General features: G+C 40.5%; 2 protein-coding genes across 3 annotated transcripts; one reads left to right on the top strand and one right to left on the bottom strand.

Moving 5' to 3' along the window:
• Positions 1–4: 4 nt before the first annotated feature.
• Positions 5–11,213, bottom strand: LOC119652719 (cysteine-rich with EGF-like domain protein 2). 2 transcript variants are annotated; one of them, XM_038057010.1, is made up of 6 exons: positions 10,797–11,213; positions 10,510–10,729; positions 1,553–1,651; positions 1,277–1,465; positions 969–1,202; positions 5–642 (listed from the first exon to the last, which is right to left on the bottom strand). In XM_038057010.1, exons 1-6 carry the CDS (start codon positions 10,953–10,955, stop codon positions 404–406), a joined length of 1,140 nt encoding a protein of 379 aa, XP_037912938.1. In that variant the 5' UTR covers positions 10,956–11,213; the 3' UTR covers positions 5–403. The 2 variants fall into 2 exon arrangements, with proteins under 2 accessions (XP_037912938.1, XP_037912939.1); XM_038057011.1 differs by lacking the exon at positions 969–1,202 and having other exon boundaries at positions 1,388–1,465.
• Positions 11,214–11,582: 369 nt separating this feature from the next.
• Positions 11,583–20,987, top strand: LOC119651277 (sodium/hydrogen exchanger 8). Its single transcript, XM_038054781.1, has 3 exons — positions 11,583–12,026; positions 18,200–18,604; positions 18,681–20,987. The coding sequence occupies exons 1-3, from the start codon at positions 11,769–11,771 to the stop codon at positions 19,983–19,985; spliced, it is 1,968 nt and encodes a 655-aa protein (XP_037910709.1). The 5' UTR covers positions 11,583–11,768; the 3' UTR covers positions 19,986–20,987.
• The last annotated feature ends 291 nt before the right edge of the window (positions 20,988–21,278 follow it).

The raw sequence follows: 21,278 nt of genomic DNA, 5'->3' as shown, positions 1-21,278 counted from the left end.
TTGATATAATTAATGACTCTTATTATTAATTTTAGAAAACGCAAATATATATTGCGTATAATAAATTGCCCCTTGTGAGCAGTGTTATTATTCCTGTAAAATTAATCCCTGAACTAAGCCTCAATGACCACTACTTGGCATACTAAACACCCACAGAAACTCCATTATCACTCAATGTATGAACTAATATATTTACTCTTCAAGAACAGTCGTGGTAACTGCTTAAAAGTTCAAATACAAAAGACTATACGTACGCTTACTTGTTTTAATCTTCACCATTGACACCATAATCAAAACGTACGCAATTAATATAAATTCTGTTGGGCAAAGAACAGAAAGAAGAAAAAAATTCTAAATAATACAATATTTTCTCCTAATGATTTCCTAAATCATTTTCTTTAATTTAAAGAGAATCCCTTATCATGTCTTCTAATTGTTTGGTATCGACAGTTGGTGTTACACTCGACGGTGAAGAATGCAGCCAATATTCAGAGGCGGAAATGTAGAGTGCAACTGCAACTCCTACTATCGCTCCTATCCACGTAGAACTCTGGAAGATTACTGCGATTGCAATGCAAAGTCCTAGGTATACTAAGTATCGAGTTAAGGTAACATATTGATCACGTTTCTCATGTGATATATCTGTAAAGAAAGGTTACAATAAGCATGAGTGAAATGAGCAATAAGAAAAATTATAGGAATCACCCTGAAAGAAAAAAATTAGCATGGTCACTTGTGATATTTTGAAAAGTTCATTATCAAAGATATTATTTGCAGATGCAATTGTCAATGTGAGCATTAGTGATGTTTTATCCCAAAATAAGAATATTGAAAAAGTTTATAGATACATTCATAGAGAAGCTAACGTCGTGACGTACATATAAGTGTAAATGAAAATACTTTCGAAAAGCAATTACATACAAGCAATAAGATTATGTATGGCGAGTTCAAATCACAATTCTATGTACCTTTACACTGTCCATCTCGTAACTCATAACCTTGAGCGCATTTCTCACATAAGTCAGGCCCATCGCCAGTACATCCTGAACAGGCCCGATCGCATTCCAAGCAAGTGAATGATCCCTCATTATTCACACAAAATTGATTTGCCTTGCAAGCATTTTTCATAGTGATACACTCGTTAACATCATTGCAGCCGCCTTGCTCATCTTTTATCCAGCCAGATTTGCAAGATAAACATTCTATTGTACATAATATTGTGAATATAAATAAATGTTAGTAGCGCTAACAAATGTGACTCATTAAATATCTATACTTTTCGCTCCACCACCCGTGCAACCATCAATACTACAAGCATTATGACAAGGTGAACACAGAAGATTTTTTTCATCCCGGAACGATTCATAGTATTGTACTGCACACTCACTGCAGAATTCTCCGGAATAACCTGTGTCGCAAGTACATTTGCCGTTCCCCTTTCGGGTGCCGTTTCCTTTGCATTTTCCTGCGGTTAAGGTAAAAAATAATTGGAATTCGTTGATAAATAATACACATTTTTTATACCAACTATGAACTATCAAATCGAACTTACCATTTCCATTACAATCGGGGCAAGGATCACAGTTGGGACCATACGTATTTGGAGGACAACACACTTTTAACTGCTCAATACACAACCAAGGGAAAATATCTGAAATAAACGATTAGGATTTAGTATGCGAAGTTTTATTGAATACGGCAGTCAATTTGGTTAAAGACTTCTTTGTGTTCTTCGAATTTGTCGAATTTATTTCGATGATTTATTGTTCTTTCATTTTCCTCAGTCTTCCCCATACACGATACTCAATGCAAATGTTTTCCTAGCGTCTAACAATAAGGCCAATCTGAAGCAATTCAAACAAACGAACAATCGTGACATGCAGTACAGTCTAAGACTAAATTTGAAGAAAACAGAATTCCTGCCTATCGACCCGTTACAACAACTCTAACTGGGTGGCAGCGACCTCCCCAGAATTGAACGTGTGTTGCCCCATGATATTCCTTCATATAGCAACGCAATCTAGGTGAATCGACGCATCCAAGTCAGTGTTACTCGCTCTGTATTGATCCGAGTGCTGAGCAGTCACAAAGTCAATGAACGATACTTCACGGTTATATAGATGGAGATATTGGTCTATAGCATAAGTAGCTATAATTAGATTCGAAATGAGGACATTCGCAATCAATATGGTGTCGCATCCATCGTGGAGCAGTTTTGAAAAAAAAGCATCTTAAACGGAAGCGTCACGTAATCCAGGCCAATGATAACTCGCTAGCTTAGTCTGAACTTACTCCACCCGAACTGTTTTTGACAAAGAAAAGTCGATCGAAACGAGCGGAACCCATTATGGCTTATAAAGGTAGACGTTTTCATGGGCAAGGACGTATTTAAGATAGCATAGTAAAAAAAAGTAAAATAAATGGGCATAACGATTTACTTTGCCATTTACAATCGTCATAATAAAAGATGGAATGGAGAAAAGAGATCAATTTTGACACTTTCACAGGCATATTTTGCTACTTTGCCGTGATTAGTTGCCCAAGTCACGTGGCCTGGGTGCATATCGTAACTTAGTATAGAAGGATGATTCTTGCAAGGTTCTATGGTACATTATGGACAGCGCAATATGGTATAAAAGCGGCATATATAATTTTTTTACGTCGTCTTAATTTATGTCCCCTGTACAGAATTGAGCGCCAAAGACAGATAGGTTACGAAATTGGATAAATCACAAACTACTGAACATTTTTTAGATTTTCCATTTTTTTCCCCATTTTATAGTAAATTCAAATTTACAAAGTTTTAAATAGTGTATCACTCAAATGTGTTCCGTCCCTCGTATACACTATAGCAGTCTTTTTCTGAAGTTTGCGTGCAATCTTTGAAGCATTCTTGCAGGAATTTCTGCGATATTGGCCCGGATATTGTTCTAGAGCGCTTCCAGCGCACTATAGCATTCATTATAACCTTTGGATTTGAGCTATTCCCACAGAAAAAAAAATTGCGAAGGGCCGAATCAGGAAAACACGCTGGCCAGTTAAAATCTCCTCTTAACAGATAAGTCGTCCTGGGAACCTTGCTCTCAAAAAGTCGATGACAATCCCTTTTGTGGGTTATGGTCCCATCCTGCTGAAGCCAGACGTCTTCCAGTTCGAAGTCATTCAATTTAAAGAACAAATCATGGTCATGTAACGATTTGAATTGCCGGAACAGCCCTGTTATTTTCTTCAAAAAACACGAGCCTATGATGCCATTTTTGGAAAGGGCACACTATACTGTAAGAGGAGCCGAAAAGGGAATGACGATGTCTCGCGGAAGCACTTCAAGCATGTTTTTACAAGCAGACTCTCTGGTTTCCTAATCACGTGGCAGTTAGGATGCATATGAAGATGTTCTTTAACTTTTTCATGAATGGAATGCCTCGAAATGCCAAGAATGTTAGAATGTTTCCGTATTGAAGGCCGAGAAGACTGTTCAATGTCGACCCGAACCATCTTAATGTTTTTTGGTATAGTCAGGTGTGTTCTAATACACCCTTCTGGTTGACGACACATTTCCAGTAATCTCGAATGCATTCACCCAAGAAACAATTCGATTTCGATCGGGAACACGACCGCGGGGGACAATATTGAACCTCAAGGGAAAAGCACGTTTTACGCGAATGATTGAATGCAGGTTTTTAATATACACTTTCATACAAAACGCGGGCTATTGTAGAGACCACTCCAGGTTAGCAACTGAGTGGATTGCAACAAACCTCTAATACTCCTCTGTTTACCACCACCACTCCCCACCACCCACATCTGCTGCAAAAGGAATGCCCTACTCTCAAATCCATCTGTATGTGGCACTCCACCCTGAATTTTCGACGCTTTCTCGACTACCAATTAGCACGTAGGTGTCGTTCCTAAACTACGCCTTTAACAAGGTAAATATTTTTAATAGTTTAGTGTCTTTTTCATTAAAAATAAAATATATGATTGGCATAAACCCCTATGTGAGGTATGGTAATGTGCTTCAATGGCCTTCAAAATTTTCCGAGAAGCTTGCAATCGTACTCCTACTCGTAGAATTGTAGGTTCCATTCCATGACATAATCCAAGATAGAACTGTCGCCCCTCGTTAATGTGCAACCTACCCACTGCCACGTCCGCTTCCTAATCAACACGTATACGAATCAGCCGCTTTCTATAACCAACAGTCATAGCCATGCCTGACGAGAGGGGGGCGGAAAGGGGGGAATTCCCCGGGCCGAGGGTTTTCATGGGTCCCAGAGTAGAAATGTTAATGATAAAAAGCGATTATAGGAGGCCTGCATAATTTTCTCGACACGGACACGGAACAAAGCGCTTAATTTCGGTAAAATTGACCCCACGCCCGTTGAAAATACAGAGAAGAATCATGAAGCTTGAATACCTTAAAAAAATAAGTGTGTAGGAAACCTAAAGCCAATAAAGCACCAATGAATGCCTTGAATTAAATATTGAAATATTCGTTCACATTTCTCATTGTCTATTAAATATAATACAATCTCAAAAATAAAATGAAATTAGAATCCGTAATCCGAATTCCGTAATTTTAAAGCATATAACTTGAACTAAAGCAAGCGCCCATAGTCTTTAGAGAGCAAGTTGTATAAAATTAGTTTTCCGTAAGTCGAATTTCCATACATCGAATTTCTTCATATTTCATCCACAAAAATGGGCAGTCCAAACAATAGGTCAAATAATTCGGAAAATTTTTGATCGGAATCTGTCATTTGCTTGCATCATAGTTTGCCGCTTTTTATTCAGAGTTTGTATAATTGGAAAAGTCCAGAATTAATAAAAATTCGTAAGTTTACTGCTCGTGAGAAGCGCGAAGATGTATCGAATAAACTAGCGGCGATTTTGCGGGAAAAGAGGAGGAATTATCTCTCTTACGCCACTGCCGACCAATACGAAGAACCGTGAAATTAAGCTAAAAATATAATTCACAAGCGATCAGATCCAGATATTTGGCGTTGAAATGATGTCCGAATGAATTTCCGTGGTACAGAGCTACGAGACACGTCAGGGCAGGACCTTACGACATCGCAACTGAGACCTGGAAGGCGAAGGCTGGGACTCAACACTCTGGCTCAGTGAGCTCCTCAATCGTGTTATCGAAGAGAGTAGAACACCGTTCGATTGGCAAGAAAGCAGAATCATTCCAACATGAAAAAAACTGAGGTACATGAAGCCCAAGTTGTATAGTGCAACTCCACGCTCTAGCCCATAACAAGCTCTGCCCGCGATACGGAAACAAGCACTATAAAGCTCCCACAAGGGGTCAAACCGCAAATAACTGGGTCGAGAACACATCCGTAGGGACGGCAGTCCCCTGGTGTGCAAAACCGGGAGGAAGCCATTCCAGCAGGCAACTATCGATCTGTGTACAGTAAGTAATGTAAAATTAAAACTTTTTGGGTTCAAATAAAAATTCCAGACGCTGCGCGTCTTGTAGTTGAAACACACTAGTTACGACATTCAGCGAACATTAGCATGTAACGTTGCTGTCTTTGGCTTGAACAATTCAGAAAAATTTTCAAAAGTTGTTCGAAATATGAATAATATGTCACAATTTGATTGAATTCTTATTAGTTCTTGTTTGTCGGGCCAGTTCTATAATCGAGTTCTCCGGAAACATCCCTGAGCCCGATCGGTCTTCAATAGCTTACTGGCCATTTGTTGACCATTCTTCTATTTTCCTGATTAGAACAAAGTGTGTATGTCTTCTCAAAGACATCTGGAAACCATAAAATAAGCAAGAGTCAGAGCCACCTGATATTTGCGAAGGGATTTCCAAATAGACGTATGACGGCATGATTAGCCGCCGTTCCACGTGCAATGGTATCAAACTTATATCCATCTTTACCCACTTTCCGTTTCACTTTCAAATGAGGACCGTGGTTGTAATAGTTTTAATTGTTCACCGTGAGTCCGTGAGTCAACTATAGACTACCTACAGAGTTGCATTCAACCGGTCACATGCTAGGTCCATAAACTTGCCGATAATTATGACGTGTAATTGAATGATCTTTCAGTTTTTCACAGTTTTAATCTGACAAAGTATTTCATCATCTAAAGAAGGATAGCTCAGTGGTTAGAGCACTAGGCTGTCATACGGAAGGTCGCGGTTCAAATCTCACTGGTGGCAGTGGAATTTGCATCGTGATTTGACGTCGGATACCAGTCGACTCAGCTGTGAATGAGTACCTGAATCAAATCAGGGTAATAATCTCGGGCGAGCGCAATGCTGACCACATTGCCTCCTAGTGTACCGTTACGGTCTTGAATGAAGTGCTCTAACACACTTCAAGGCCCTAATCCAATATGGATGGTTGCGCCAACGATTATTATTATTAAAGAAGAAATATTTAGATCTCGATGTAATCTTGTTTTTGGTACAAGTTTTTGTTCCTACGACCTGGAGGCATCCTCTGGGGTTTTTGTGAAAGCTAAGCATCGCCATGTCGTCCTTTATATAAGCAGGTCATCGCCAGCTGCTAGGTCGGAAACATATACCAGATACAGTAATAGTCCAAATACGCTTCGTTGGGGGACACATGCTTTGATATAATGGTCTTTAGATGTTGAGCTTCTGCTTTCAATCGGAAGGGTTGACCTTTTATGCAGGATCTCAAAATGTCGTATGTTTCCTGCTAGAAAATTTCTGTACAAAAGTCCTTTGTGCCACCCTCTATCGAATGTTGGGGCAATGTCAAGAAAGAAGGCGGAGCAACATTTCTCTTCGTTCAAAGCTTGCCTTATTGCCTGTTCTGTTGTGACCCGATTTTTTCGAAAGCAGCACTATATTTATCATCACTACCAGCCCAGTCATTATTTTCTAGGCACAAGGGCAACAAGTGCTGTTTCAGACTTTTCAGATTTCTACAAGAAAGGTTTCCAAAGAAAATAGTCGGTGCCCGCTGTCGCAGTTAAACCTTTCAGGTTGTTTTTTGCCAAACAGAGGTATTCCATTGAATCTATATATTTCCGATATTTCAACCAGTTTGAAGATTTTTTCGTTAGAGATTTAAACCCACCCTCTCTAGAATATCGCTGTGAAAGGAGGGTGATCTGATAAGAGCTGTCATGGTTCAGTTGAAATCATGTCTCGACGAATATTTTCGTAATTCAATAAGGTCAGCGATTTCGCGGCAATCGGTCCGCCAGTAAGTTGAATGGCCAGATGAAATGTAATCGTAATCCTTAGTACCGTTCAGAACTTTTCAAAGCTCCTCACCTTTTGGATTGACTAGTTGGGAGCCCTAGTGAGTCTGTTTCGCGTTGTAATCTCCCTCAGCTATCAGTTGAAAAAAGTCAAAAAAGCGAGCAAATGCTTTGCTATTTCTTCATTGCTTTTTGTGTACCTCCCGCCCTGAAACGTAAATTACCCAGCTGCTGACTAGCTTCTTATGTAATAGGGTTCTCTGATTTGCTATCCCTAAAGAGGCCAGTCGTGGAATACGAAAATTTGAAATAAGAACGCGGAAATCCTGAATGGAAGGTGCCAATTTCACGAGGAATCTGAGAATGATGGTGAAATTCAAAGCGGATTTACATAGTCGGAGATTTTTTCGACTAAGGTGATAAAATCCACAGTTCAGTATGGTGATATCGGCGGAAACGCGACGAATTCACAGAGATAGGAAGATACGTAATAATTATTAGAGACGCACCTGTCCTATCACATCGAAATCGAATGCAGTATGTAGTCGAACAGCAAGTACGAAATTGTGCAATCCCTGACAATGCATACATTCAGTCCTAATATTATATTAATGGTTGCGATATACAGCTTGCTGGGGTATAGCGCGTTAACCACTTCTACGCACATCTCTCGCGGTTACCTGAAATATGCTTGAGCTCCCCCCAACACTTCCCGAAATGCCCGAACTACTCATCTACTGTTTTGCACCAAGTACTCTTGAGGCGACACACCACTAAGTTCTTCGTTTGTATAGTATCAGACCAGCGTACCTCGATGATGCCACGCAAGCAGGTGTTGACGAACCTTCGGGCGAAAAAGGGAGAAAGAATATTAGGACGGAACACTCTTAATTGGATCTTGGTGTTGAGAATAACTACATTTCCAGATTTCAAACAAGGCAGCGGTGGCACAATCACCATAAACCAGGCTTCCTAAATATGCAAATTGATTGACGGCTTCGATGCTCCGCCCATTAATACAGAAACGATTTATCTTCTGCTTCGAGGAAAAGTCCGCACCCGCATGTTACGGCGACTAACCATTTCATCCACATGAGGAGGAACGTCACTGGATGGTATACGGTTAAGAACCGTAGTGAAGTGTTCTTTTCGACTCTCTGCTCGTCGTCGTGGATGTGAAGTATACCATTAACGTCTTTCACAGGAGCATCGAAAGATTTGCGATGTGATACGATATATACTTCTGAAATCATTGGGTTCTGTGGCATCTTCCGCTTCCCTGACCAGCGCAGTAGCAAATTCTCTGTTACCAATTCACACAATACGCAGAACTTCCCAGGATTTTGTGCGATATCGGAGTTCGAGCAGATCTTATGACGCCCTTCGGGATGAGGCCTACGACCCAAGTAGCTCCCGGGAAAAGAGCATTTTTGATGACGGCTCAATGCTGATCAATACTCTCAGGAGCATTACACAATGTCTGTCGTCCAATCAAATCTGCTGTTGATCGCAAATTTATTGCTCGTCCGACTCTGGCTCAAATTATGTGCCATCAGTGATGAGGCGGTGGAAGCCACAGAAATCTACAAACTATCTACCATTAAAATTACGGTCGCCAAGACCATGTTTCCCCATCACATGTCCGAGCAAGGTGTTGTCAGAGCCCACCTTGGAATTCAGATCATTCATCACAATTACAATGACACCTTTAAAAAGTCTCTCCTGAACTGCGTGTATATGCTCGTTAAAAACGCAATTGAGATGTTCCTTAACTTGGGCAGGAAGCTTGCAGTCAGAAGTCTGTCAGAAACCGGTTCCCAGGTCAAGAGAACCCGCCTTGCAGTAGCTGTCAAAGACAATCCGACGTCCGATTCGCGCCTGCTACTACTCGGCTTTCCAAAGAGCAGAAGAACATTACCACAAAAGGGACTGGAGTACTCTACTCTACTCTACGCTTAGGCGGCGTCATACAAACCAACGACAACGTTGGACCCTTGGAAGAGTATAGAAATTTTGAAAGAAGACGCGACGCGGTTATTAAACACAGATTCAGTTAACTGCACTTCAAAATGAATAAGACGCGCCGCGCTAATTAACAGGTAATTAGGTTAATGGTTTAATTTTTTTTTTTAAAGTAATTTAAGTAATTAACGATTAAGTATAAAAGAACCGTATATTATTTTAGTAGCTTTGTACTGATAAAGGAGGTAAGTTACTCCCGAAATATATATAGATTGAAAACTAAAATTTGTATTTTAGAGGAAACTACTTGTCTATCAAGTCCAGCTTATATTGTTGAAATTCTCGCTCGAGTTGGAGGAAGCGAGCATTACTGCTTGTCGTTACCGTTGTCGAGAAGCGTGCGCATATTCCAGAAGGTCGTAGCTGTGAGTATAAGTCCCTATCCGAAGCCGTTGTTGACGTTACGTAGCAAGTTTCAACATTTATAAGTTGCTAGGTTACACATTTCTATCCCGTTTAGTCGCCTTTTACAATAAACAGGGAAGATTTTCCGTGGTATTATTAAGCCTCAACTCACAGGTCTGAAAAACTAGTTGAAGTGGTACTGCTGTTTTACTTACTAATGCCCAGTCTCTCAGTTAAATGCTGTACGCAGTTGGCGGCCCTGATATGGATGCTGCCTGAGAATTGCACTTCAAGCAAAAGGTTTGCTGTTTCTTCGTCCACAAGAACCAATATAGCCAAGATTGAAAGAGAATCCAAAAGAATGTTGCCTAATATCGCTAAGCCGATACACAATCCGAGATTTCTTTAAACTCTGTATTCCGATATGTGCGGAGACGCCGGCACACTTACAGAGATAAGAGACGTAATAATTATTGAAAATGTACCGGTCATATCACATCGAAAACAAATGCAGACTGTAGTTAACCACCAAGTAGGTAGTTTACAACTCCTCACAGCGCATATTTAGCCCATTCAGCCCAGGCAAACACTTTGCGCATTTTTCCCACCGGGTATGAAAGCTTCCTGAATGATGAATGATTCCCCTGGGTTGAGCCTGATATTGTAAAACATAAGAGTCCCGAACCGGTGCCCCAAAATAACAATAAAATAATCTTTCTGCATACGTGCTCGATGTTGCGGGGAGTACTCGACGGATTCTCCCACTGACCTACTACCGGTCACCACCACCAGTGCCCCTTTAGTTTTTAAGTAGGTAGGATCGTCCGAGCCTAAATTCTTGGCACTTAGTGCTAGTATTAGGTAAAATCCGGCATCTGCCGAGATTGTGATAACTCGGAAAATAATCTAAATAAATATTCGAGAAAATCTGCATATGAAGAAACATACCTGGATATTCTGCCTGATGCTTGAACCACCACTCTTCAAACAAGTGTTCATTATCCGAAGCCAATGAATGGCACTGGTCGCTTCCCCTAGTCAAGTCCTGGCAAAGAGACTCCTGAATTTCCACCAACCTCACTTCGCTCGTTTTATAGCTTCCCAGCTTCTTTTCTTCCCAATCGGCATCACCGCCGTCATGCTTATTTCTCGCAGTCTTCTCTAATCCCTAAAAAACAATTAATCCCTGGGATTAGCACATTTGCTACGTGTTCAGGCGGCTTTCGCATGCCTACCTTCTTAAAAGACTCCACCAGAACTGTGCATGCTTTACATGGCGGGATTTTCTGAGCATCGCGGGCCTTTAGCAGGGGATCATTTGGAAGTGCATTTGGAACATCTGCAGTGCAAACACTGAGGAAAATCGCTATTAAACTCGCCGTAGGAAGCAGCATGTTGAACACAGTTTAGATGATGGAGATGACACCGGCGTAGCTCTTCCGCTGAGTTTTATGAATACTTGTAAGCTTAGGGATATTTACAAACGATCCGAGACGAAAGCAAATCTGCCAGTGACTAGCGAAGATGGCAATACCCGATGTACTTCACTCATAGATTCTCATAAATCTCGAGAATAACAAATCACCGTCACTGCACGATGGATTCCAGCTGTTCCGTATACAGGGCGGCCGCAATCAAATGTCAAAATTCGCATTGAATCTCTCTCGTTTCGTGGACCAATAGCGACATTGCAAATAAGTGATAACAAATTAGGTCCAATACCAGCCATTAGAGGGCACTGTACAGGTGACTAAAGAAGTAGATTTTCAAATCTGTGCAGAGTGTCAACAGAAAAATATGAAATGCGGACATTCCCTGAAAATTCGTCACATCTTTGCCGTTTTTCTTCAAAATCTAGGTCAGTGGATTATTTTCCTATGGAGGATGATCGTGTGAGACGATGATCGACTCAGAACTCAATTTCCAGGCCATTGCCAAGCCAACGTGAAGTTCCTCCCAGCGTACAATTTCCTCACCATCCACAGCAAAAAAATACAAAGCGAGTAACGTATATACATCAGCTGTTCAAGCTGTCATAGTGGCGCTGTCACCCATTCAGTTGCGCGGCGTTTGCAAACTCTGGTTACTTAGGAGGCTAAATCTGTGGTTTTGAACTGTGATTGTTCTAGAAAATGACTAGCGTGTACGCACGACATATAACAACAAGAAATTGCAACATCTGAAGGTCTACTATCAACAAATACGAAATGTTTAAGCCCAAGGTCATTGTGGTGGCATTAGTGGCCATCACAGCCCTTCTAGGGCAGCCTACGTGTACCGAGGTCCTTCCGAGTTCAGAGACAGCTCTATCCAGTTCGAGTCCTGTGCCAGCTTCATCCAATGCTCCAAATGTGACCAGTACCATCACGATTACAAATAACAGCAACACAACCACGGTTAAGACCACCAAGTCTTCGTCTGAGTCACCCCCTGCCCAGGTGTCGACGGGCGGTCATGAAAGCGAGGTATGCAAGTACATTTTATATTCAATGCCGTTGATATTCGCCAAAGTATTTACAACAATATCATTCACAAATTCCACTGAAGAATGCGATTGTGGCGAAATGCACTAATTCCAGTGGAACTATCGAGATTCAGGCCGCAAGATCTGGTCGTTCGCCGTCTAAAAGTAGTTAATTGACTCGGTTGAATGGGGTAGATAAGGGAATTTTCCAGACACAATTCCAAATAATGCGTTCCAGGCTAACGAGGTGGAATCGTTTTTATTGTTTTCGTTTACGCAAAACTTCGTAAGCAAATTAATTGCCTGCATTGAAAGAGGTGATACGCGCTCTACATTCAAAAAACGATGATATCGAACTCCACTAGATAACTCAAATATTGACGTGCAGAATGAGTTTGTCCTCATTTTGTAGAGAAGCCTCTACGTCACAAGATTATATCATTTCATTAAAGTTTGCATTTTTTGAATAACAAAATTGGACGCTTCAAGTAAAAAGTGATCAATTGCAAAAAATGTGGGGTATCCGCTTTTCGATACGCACGAAGCTCGCAGTCCAATTGCGTACTTCTTTGTACGTGTGGGTTACTGACTTTAACGTGTTTCTGCCTTTCCGTTATGTTTCAGAGTGCGTAGTCACATATGAAATACAATTGTAACTCTATTAATAGTCGTAGAATTCCCACAATATTGTTACCCATATTTTACTTTTTATTGCCAAACAAGTTTATGATCCTTTCCAAAAAGACAGCAAACATTTGATGATGAATTCAAAGATGTTATTAGAGGGTTCTTTATATAAACTTTTTTCGTTAATTTATCTAATTTTATGGTACATTTAACAAGTCAACCTTCGCTATGGAGTGCAGTGGTTTCATACTACAAAGTTTGGACCAATTCAATGTCAAAAGGAAACATTTCCGATTAATCTATAGAATTTTATTTATGGTGAGGTAGCAAACATGTGTTTCGGACAAAGCATATGTCCTTCTTCAGTGCTTATTTTGTAATGATTTGTTTTGCCTTATATATCCTCTCGCCCCCCTCCCGCCAATCAACATGATAACTAATATTTAATTAACTAATTTGTCTGAAATTGTAATACCCCCTTAATTACTTACCCTAATTACATGGAATAAACTAGATGAACAATTCCCCATATCCGTGTTCATCAACCTGGCATTACTTTGCTTAAATATTATTGACTGCGGCGTCTAGTTTGTGGACTTTATGTATTTTTTGTATGATGTCCACGTTGTCCAATGAAATGTTATGGCCGCTGTCTACTATATGTTTTGCGACTGCAGACTTAACGTGCCGTAGTGGGTTTTAGTCGCTAGTTCTGCTTCTTTAGTATGTTCCTCGAATCTTATTTTTACCAATCGCTTAGTCTGCCCTATATATATACTGGTGCATTCCGGACAAGTGATTTTATAGATCTCGCTCTCTTCCTCCTTGGATTTTGGGTCCTTTTCCACTCCTAAGTCGCGTTTTGAGTTGTGCATGTCTACTTGTTGGGACAGCCTCTATTTTAAATCCTTTAAGCGCGTTATTAATCTTAGGCCGCAACGAGGTGTATGTAATGCTCGATCTCACTGTTGTCTTATCTTTGCTAGGCAACGACGTCAATTGTTTCCTGTTATTGATAGCCTGTTTCTTCCTTATTTTAGGGTCTATAATGTCGGTGCTATAACCGTTCTTTCACGCGGTATCTTTTATATAAACCAGTTCTTTAATATATCTCGACCTGGATACGGGGATGTTTAGCATTCTATGTACCATGCTGTGGAAGATCGCAAATTTGTGCTGGTATGAATAGAAAGAGCTGCTAGGAATGACTGATTGGGTAGTGGTGGGCTTCCTGAATATATCGAACTCGAGGTCTTCCCCGTTTCTAATGATTTTGATGTCCAGGAATGCTATTTCCCCCATTTGTTCAGTCTCCATAGTGAATGTAATATTTTTATGGAGCTGCTTGATTTGTTTAGCAATCCATTCAACAGTGATTTATCCACGATGGCTAGTACATCATCAACATATGTAACCCAAAAAGTGGGCATTATCCCACGCTGTTCCATTAATAATTCTAGATCCGCAATAAACATTTCGCTTAGTAGAGGGGAAAATGGGTTACCCATTGCCGTACCTGCGGTGATTTTATAGTATTCATTCCGGAAGGTGAAATAGTGTTCATTCATACATATAGACGCTAGCTTTGTATATTGGCGATTCTCCCTCTTTGCCTTGGTTGAGGTGCGGTGTTTGTTGAGCCACGTTTCGAAGTTGTGTAGGGCCTGTTTGACAGCTATACTCGGAAACAGTGCTTTATTTTGAGGAATTTGTAGTTCACAAATGTGCTACTTTGCGAAAGATGAAAGAATTGGCGCTCCATACAGTAATACTAACTGGAAGATCATTTTAAAAATTACTAACGTATTTTCTTGCCTAATTTTTTTTACCTAATACTAGCACTAAGTGCCAAGCATTTAGGCTCGGACGATCCTACCTACTTAAAAACTAACGGGCGCTGGTGGTAGTAGCCGGTGGCAGGTCAATAGGACAATCCGTCGAGAACTCCTCGCAACATCGAGCACGTATGCAGAATGGTGTACTTCTGCATGGTTTGAACCAGACTGTGCGAAAGTCCGCGGCAATATTCCGAATGCATCAGCCAGTGAATGGATAGCGAATACATTCAATGCGCTTATTTTATTCTTCCCCGAGAGATGCGATTTCAGCACCAGCTTTACACGTCGCAGGAATTCGGACAGCCGAGCATCCTTCAGATCACCAACTCGACCATGGGTTCCTTGCAGAATTCCTAGGTACTTGTAGAAGTCTGTCTCGGTCATAGCTTCAGCAATAGACTTCTAAGATGATCGTCAGTCCCAGCATACAGCTTGATATCATCTAAGTACATCAAGTGTGTCAGTTCGCACTTAGCAGCCATGAAAGGGGGTTCAGTGCCATACAAAATCAGAGGGGACTCAACGAATCCCCTTGGAAGATGCTCCTCCGTATACGAATGGGCTCTGAGGTATTACCACCCTCAGATGTACGCACTGATAAGGTGGTATGCCACCCTTCCATGACTTCAGCAAAAACTTTGTTAGTTTCGGATCAATGCGATACAGATCCTACATCTATATCGATTAATCGATATAGCAACTAAAGCGGTTTCTCTGGCCTCTAGTTACTTGTCCTACAACTACCGAATCGATAATAAGTTGCTCTTTTCAACCCCTTGATCTAACTCGGCAGCCCTTCTGCTGTTGTTGTTGGACTCGAAGTGCGCATTAACCCTTTCACTAATAATGGACGTTATGAATTTGTAGAGGGTTTGTAAGCAAGTAATCGGTCTTATGTCAGCGGGGTCCTGCACCGTGTACTTCTTAGGGGTAAGGTAGGTAATCTCCGCAGTGTAGAAGGGTGGAAATTCCTCTGGCCCGCTCATGACCACATTTATGCTGTAGTCGACTGCGTACGCTCGTAAATTTCTTATACCAGAAATTCTGCACCCGATCCAGACCTGGGCCCCTCCAGTTCTTTGAACTGTTTATGGCTCGTCGCACTTCCTCTTCGGTAACAGTCACAAAATTCATGCCAGGCGTAATGGTATGACGGGTGTCTTCGGTGGTGATCCACTCAGCATGCTGGGCCGGTAACCCCCAAAGTCCACCCCAATACTCTTTCGCTTCCGTCATCGAAAACTGTTCTGTCTGGACCCTCTGTTGGGATTCGTTGAGAGATCTGAAAAAGCTCCGCTGGTTCCTCGCGTATGTTGCATTCTGAACACGTCTGGAATGACCTTCGCCATACCGTCGTAACCGACTGCATATGATAGAGAGTTTCTGCTTTAGTGTGTCCAGAATTTCAACTACGGGTGTCTCACTGGGGATGGCATAGTTTCTGTAAACCCTCTGCACTTTTTCACCGGTCTGCTAACATTGCCAGTGCTGATTTGAATCAGTCTAGCAATGTCCTCCCTTAGTGAGTCCCGCCGACGTTCCAGACAAATTTTCCATGGTAGATCTCTTTGGTCACTCAAACCAATAACACGAAAGCGTATCTTCTGACCGTGCAATCTGATAGCCGTAACTGCATCACAACACACAAGTGATTGTAGTTGCAGCAGCGACATATCAGCACACAGCCGAGAGATAAAATCTCATCATTGATTTGAGATAGAATTTCCAGAGTTGTTGGAGATGCATAGAGCCTGGGAATACATGGTCTATGCAAAGGATTCATATCCGAGAATTCTATATACGCTCTTTGGAATTCGTCCCGAACCTCAGCGAAAATCTCAGCTGGACGGTGGAGAAGAGTGCTTCGGCGAGTACTGAAACTGTTGCTGTCAGTGCGGCGTGGTGCTGTTGATGCCGCCGCCTCTACCCCCATCGACTCTCGGTCACCAGTTTCCCCGATGATTTCAAGTCGAACACGCTCCCTGATGGTGGCCGGGATTGTTTCGCTGCGAGTAATAAAGCGGTACTGATCTGCGACTCGCTGCACAGTCACGTGCGCGAATTGCGGGAAACGCTCGACGAATCTCTGGTACAACAAAGAGCGGTAAGATGTTGTACACACCCCCGCCGTTATTTCGTAGTAGGAGTGGATGATGAAGAGATTTATTTCTTCAGTCCATTTCATCCGCTGCCTACGCAAACGCAAATCGCCCCGCGGGTAGCGGTTTCGACGCCGTGCTGTCCATTACGGGAGCCCAATCCAGTCGCCAAGTCAGACGACTCCCGCCGGTTATCCGTACCGGACCCCAAATTTCTTCTTCTCATTTTTTGTGGTGCATTTTATTCCTAGCTGCCAGGTGTGGGGATAGTTTCGTCAGTGAGTAATCTGCAAGACTGCAAAGTTCCTACACTTTCCTCACCTACTCCCTGAGACGCTGCGGTGGCGTACAGCCATTCAGACTGAAGCTTTCCATCCCTCCTCCTTTCGCAATCGGACTTGGGACCAGCTTCGGCGGCTCCTTAGAAATAATCATTCAAATGGTAAAATTTCACAAAATCTTTTTCAATATACTTTCTAACAGTGTAAAAATGATGGATCATCTCCATTCTATCAGTCCAAAAAATGTTCTTATAATAACTTTATTAATTTTTTTGTAATGATGATCACAAAAGTGAAACACAAAATAGATCCTACGGAAACATTTATTACATTAGTAAGGACACAAATTGGAGGGATGGCAACGTCCAGATCGAAAAACATTGGGCTAGAACAAGTCAGAAAGAGCATGTCATGTATCCGGATCCTCCTGCATTAACCACATCAACACTCTACGGATCATTTTGGAACAGTGCACGGAATTTAGATCTTTGCTACACCTGCTCTTCATCGATTTGGAGAAAGCATTTGATAGTATGAACAGGGAGTGTATCTGGAGTGGTCTATGTAGGAGGGACATTCCGGAGAAACTAATAGCTATTATCAGCACGACATATGATGGCGCTTGGGTCACCTTGCACTGAACATCGACATCCTGCGGATTATTGGGGAACATTACACCGAGTTCAAATCTTTACTTCACCCTCTCTTTATCGATTTGGAGGTGGCTTTCGAAAGCGGAGAAACTAATAGTTATTATCAGAGCGAAATGTCAAAATGTCAGGTTCTGTACTAAGCTAAAATCTCAGACGAATTTGAGATCCAAAGTGAAGTTTTCTAAGGTTGCATCTTGTCACCAATATTATTTCTTTTTGTTATCGGTTACGTTCTTTATACTGCCTTCTCCGGAAGACGTGGAAAGCTTCATTGGACCATAACATCTTTCTTCAAACACCTCGACCACGCTGGTGACATCTCTTTACTCTGACCAAGTCATGAACCTTGGCTCTGGACTTCGGAAGAAAGTCAAGTAAACTCGGATTAAAGATAAATACCAACAAAATCAAGATTCTCAATCTAATGGATCATAGGTGTTGATCAATTTGTATATCTAACAAGAGTTATCTTAACACCAAGGTCAAGTTGAAACTATTTTGCATTAATAGCCTTTCTGCGTTGCTGTATGGGAGTAGCACACGCAAACTGACCGTCGCTTATACAAAACCTCAAACTCTTCGTCAACACTTGTCTGACTAATCTTAAACTTTTTAACTTACTTTGAACACTCAGGGTTTTTTCTATATACTAATGTCGTTTTCTTATTTTATGTAGATCACAACAAATTCTACTCCTTCACCCGAACCACCGCTTCCCGATAGCAAATTAGTTGAACAGGAGCATAACAGCTCGTTATCAATATTTTTTGTACTATGCATTATTGGACTAGGAGTTCTTCTTATTCATATGATGCTGCAGACTGGATTCCAGTATTTACCAGAAAGTATTGTAGTAGTTTTCCTCGGTACACTTATTGGAGCTCTCACGAAAATACTTGGAAGTGATAATACAACGGTCATATGGAAGCGTGAAGAAGTTTTCACTCCTACAGGATTCTTCTTAGTTCTGCTTCCACCCATTATATTCGAATCAGGTTATAATTTGCATAAAGGAAACTTTTTCCAAAATATTGGATCAATTTTGGTTTTCGCAATTTTCGGCACAACCATTTCAGCATTAGTAAGTAATATATAAAAATGTTATGTCCACTACGAAATATTATTCACAAAAACAAACATTTTAAAAATACTTGCAGGTTATTGGGGCTGGAGTTTACGTCCTGGGACTAGCGGCTGTGGCCTACAGGTTGGACTTTTCAGAATCTTTCGCCTTTGGATCGCTAATATCTGCAGTTGATCCAGTTGCAACAGTCGCCATTTTCCATGCGCTAGATGTCGATCCTGTATTGAATATGTTGGTGTTTGGCGAAAGCATACTAAATGATGCTATTTCAATCGTATTAACAACAACAATCACAACGGAAGCCAACTCTCATTTATCAGGAGCTCAGGCTATTGCGTCTGCCCTAAAAACATTTTGCGCAATGTTTTTTGCTTCGGCTGGAATTGGTGTAGTTTTCGCATTAATAAGCGCACTTTTACTGAAATTTGTAGATTTAAGAAAACATCCGTCATTAGAATTTGCAATGATGTTGATTTTCACTTATGCCCCGTATGTTCTTGCCGAAGGAATTCATCTGTCAGGAATAATGGCTATTCTATTCTGTGGAATTGTAATGTCTCATTATACACATTTTAATTTATCCACAGTGACACAAATCACCATGCAGCAAACGATGAGAACTTTGGCTTTCATCGCTGAGACTTGTGTATTTGCATATCTTGGGTTAGCTATTTTCTCTTTCAAGCATCAAATAGAAATATCCTTTATAATATGGTCCATAGTACTTTGCCTCATTGGTCGAGCTTTCAATATATTCCCGTTAGCGTTTTTGGTGAATAAGTTTCGAGAACATAAAATCACAAATAAAATGCAATTTATCATGTGGTTCTCAGGACTACGTGGGGCTATTTCTTACGCTCTGTCGCTGCACTTGAAACTGTCAAGCGATGAAACAAGGAGGGTTATCATCACAACTACTCTTATTATCGTATTGTTCACAACGCTCGTTTTCGGTGGTTCAACTATGCCACTTCTGAAATATTTACAACCTGGAAAGAAATTAAAAAAGTCATCTAGGTCAAGAGGATCACGGCGCCGAGCAAAACAAATATCTTTGAGCAAAACACGTGAATGGGGCCAAGCAATTGACTCCGAACACCTCTCAGAACTCACTGAAGAGGAGGAAGTCGGATTCGCTAAATCAAGGGTCGGTGGATTTGGAGTATTAGATAGGAAATATTTTACACCATTCTTTACTCGAAGATTCACTAGCGAGGAGCTGCACGATTGTAAGAGCCAAATGGCTGATTTGACAAACAAATGGTATCAAGCCATACGAGTCTCACCCCAAATTTCTGAGGGCGAAGAAAGTGATGGAGACGAGGAAGCACCCAGTACTTCAAGTCGAATTAATCTCCATTCGGCAAGGGTCACCTAAGAAAAAATTTAAATATTTATTTTAATTATTTATATTATTTTTTTAAGCTGAACGTAAAATTGTGGAGGGGACAGTTCAGACCAAGAAGAAAAAAACTTACATTCAAAGCAGCGGTTTGAGTTCATTCTTTCCCTGAATCTTGCTTTGATTATTTATGTGATTGGTTTGAGTATTTTAACCGATGTTACTTAGACGCTTTATATATTAGAATTCCAAAAATTAGTTATGTATGAACGTATATTAGAGGAAGAATTTCTTCACACAACAAATAAGAAAGCAGGTCTTTTTTTAAGTTGAAATTTCAAAATCTTTCTAAGTCTTTCAAGACAAAGTGAACAGTGCAAAACGATTGAATTCAAAGTAACATCAAAGTCCACCAAAATTTGAATAATTATTATTTTCCTGGCACTGTGAGTCTGACCCAACGAATTTCTTTTTAATTAAAAACGTTTTAAATAGAAGTAAAGCATTCAGTATTTTTCGTTGTATATGCTACCTAATTTATATGTTATCTTCTATTATATTTGTTATATTTTTCGTACTTTTTTCAGGTCTTTAACGCAGATTTATCTAATGTTTTATTTTCGTAGAATGAATTTGTGATGCACAAACAAACGATCTGATTGCAAATAAATCGGTGAATTTGCCTAGATATAAAAAATATCTCTCAGGTGGGGTTCAGGAACAAAGTTCCATGATATGTATTATTCACGGTCTAAGACGGAGTACTTTTAGACAAACGGTTAATTCTGCAATATGTATTATATTGAAATTCAGTCTTTGAAGCGGTTTCGAAGTTGTACAATATGAAAATCATCTGAAACTTTTATTAGTCCTTATTGCCATTTGCTATTTTTAGGATAATTATATTCCTTAAAAAAATTTGTGATGAATTTTCTATTGTGCGGTAAATATATTTATACTTATTGCTCTAGGCCAATGTAATATGATTAGAAAACTTTTAAACTAAATAGAAAATAAAGCAAATATTGAAAAATATGAGAAATGATTTTGATAATTAAATTTATGGAATAAGAGGTGAAGAGGTGGTAAAGGGGTGAAATATTCAAAAACAAGCCTTAGGATTAATGGACCCTGAAATTGTGTGGGTATTTACTTACTAAAATCATCTCAAGTGATATTGCGACTAACACGCGTCCACCACTTTCTCTTGCATTACTGAGTTAGACGAAAGCTGTGATCAACTTCACCATCTTAGTTGTTTTTTCTGTGGAATTGTTTTATGATACCTTATGTGTAAGGTACTTCGCGCAGAAGATTAGAGAAGAAGTG

Source organism: Hermetia illucens, chromosome 3 (assembly GCF_905115235.1).
Source record: "Hermetia illucens chromosome 3, iHerIll2.2.curated.20191125, whole genome shotgun sequence".
Classification (NCBI taxonomy): Eukaryota; Metazoa; Arthropoda; class Insecta; order Diptera; family Stratiomyidae; genus Hermetia; species Hermetia illucens.
Note: the sequence above shows the minus strand (reverse complement) of the source record. Positions and strands in the feature narration are given on the sequence as shown.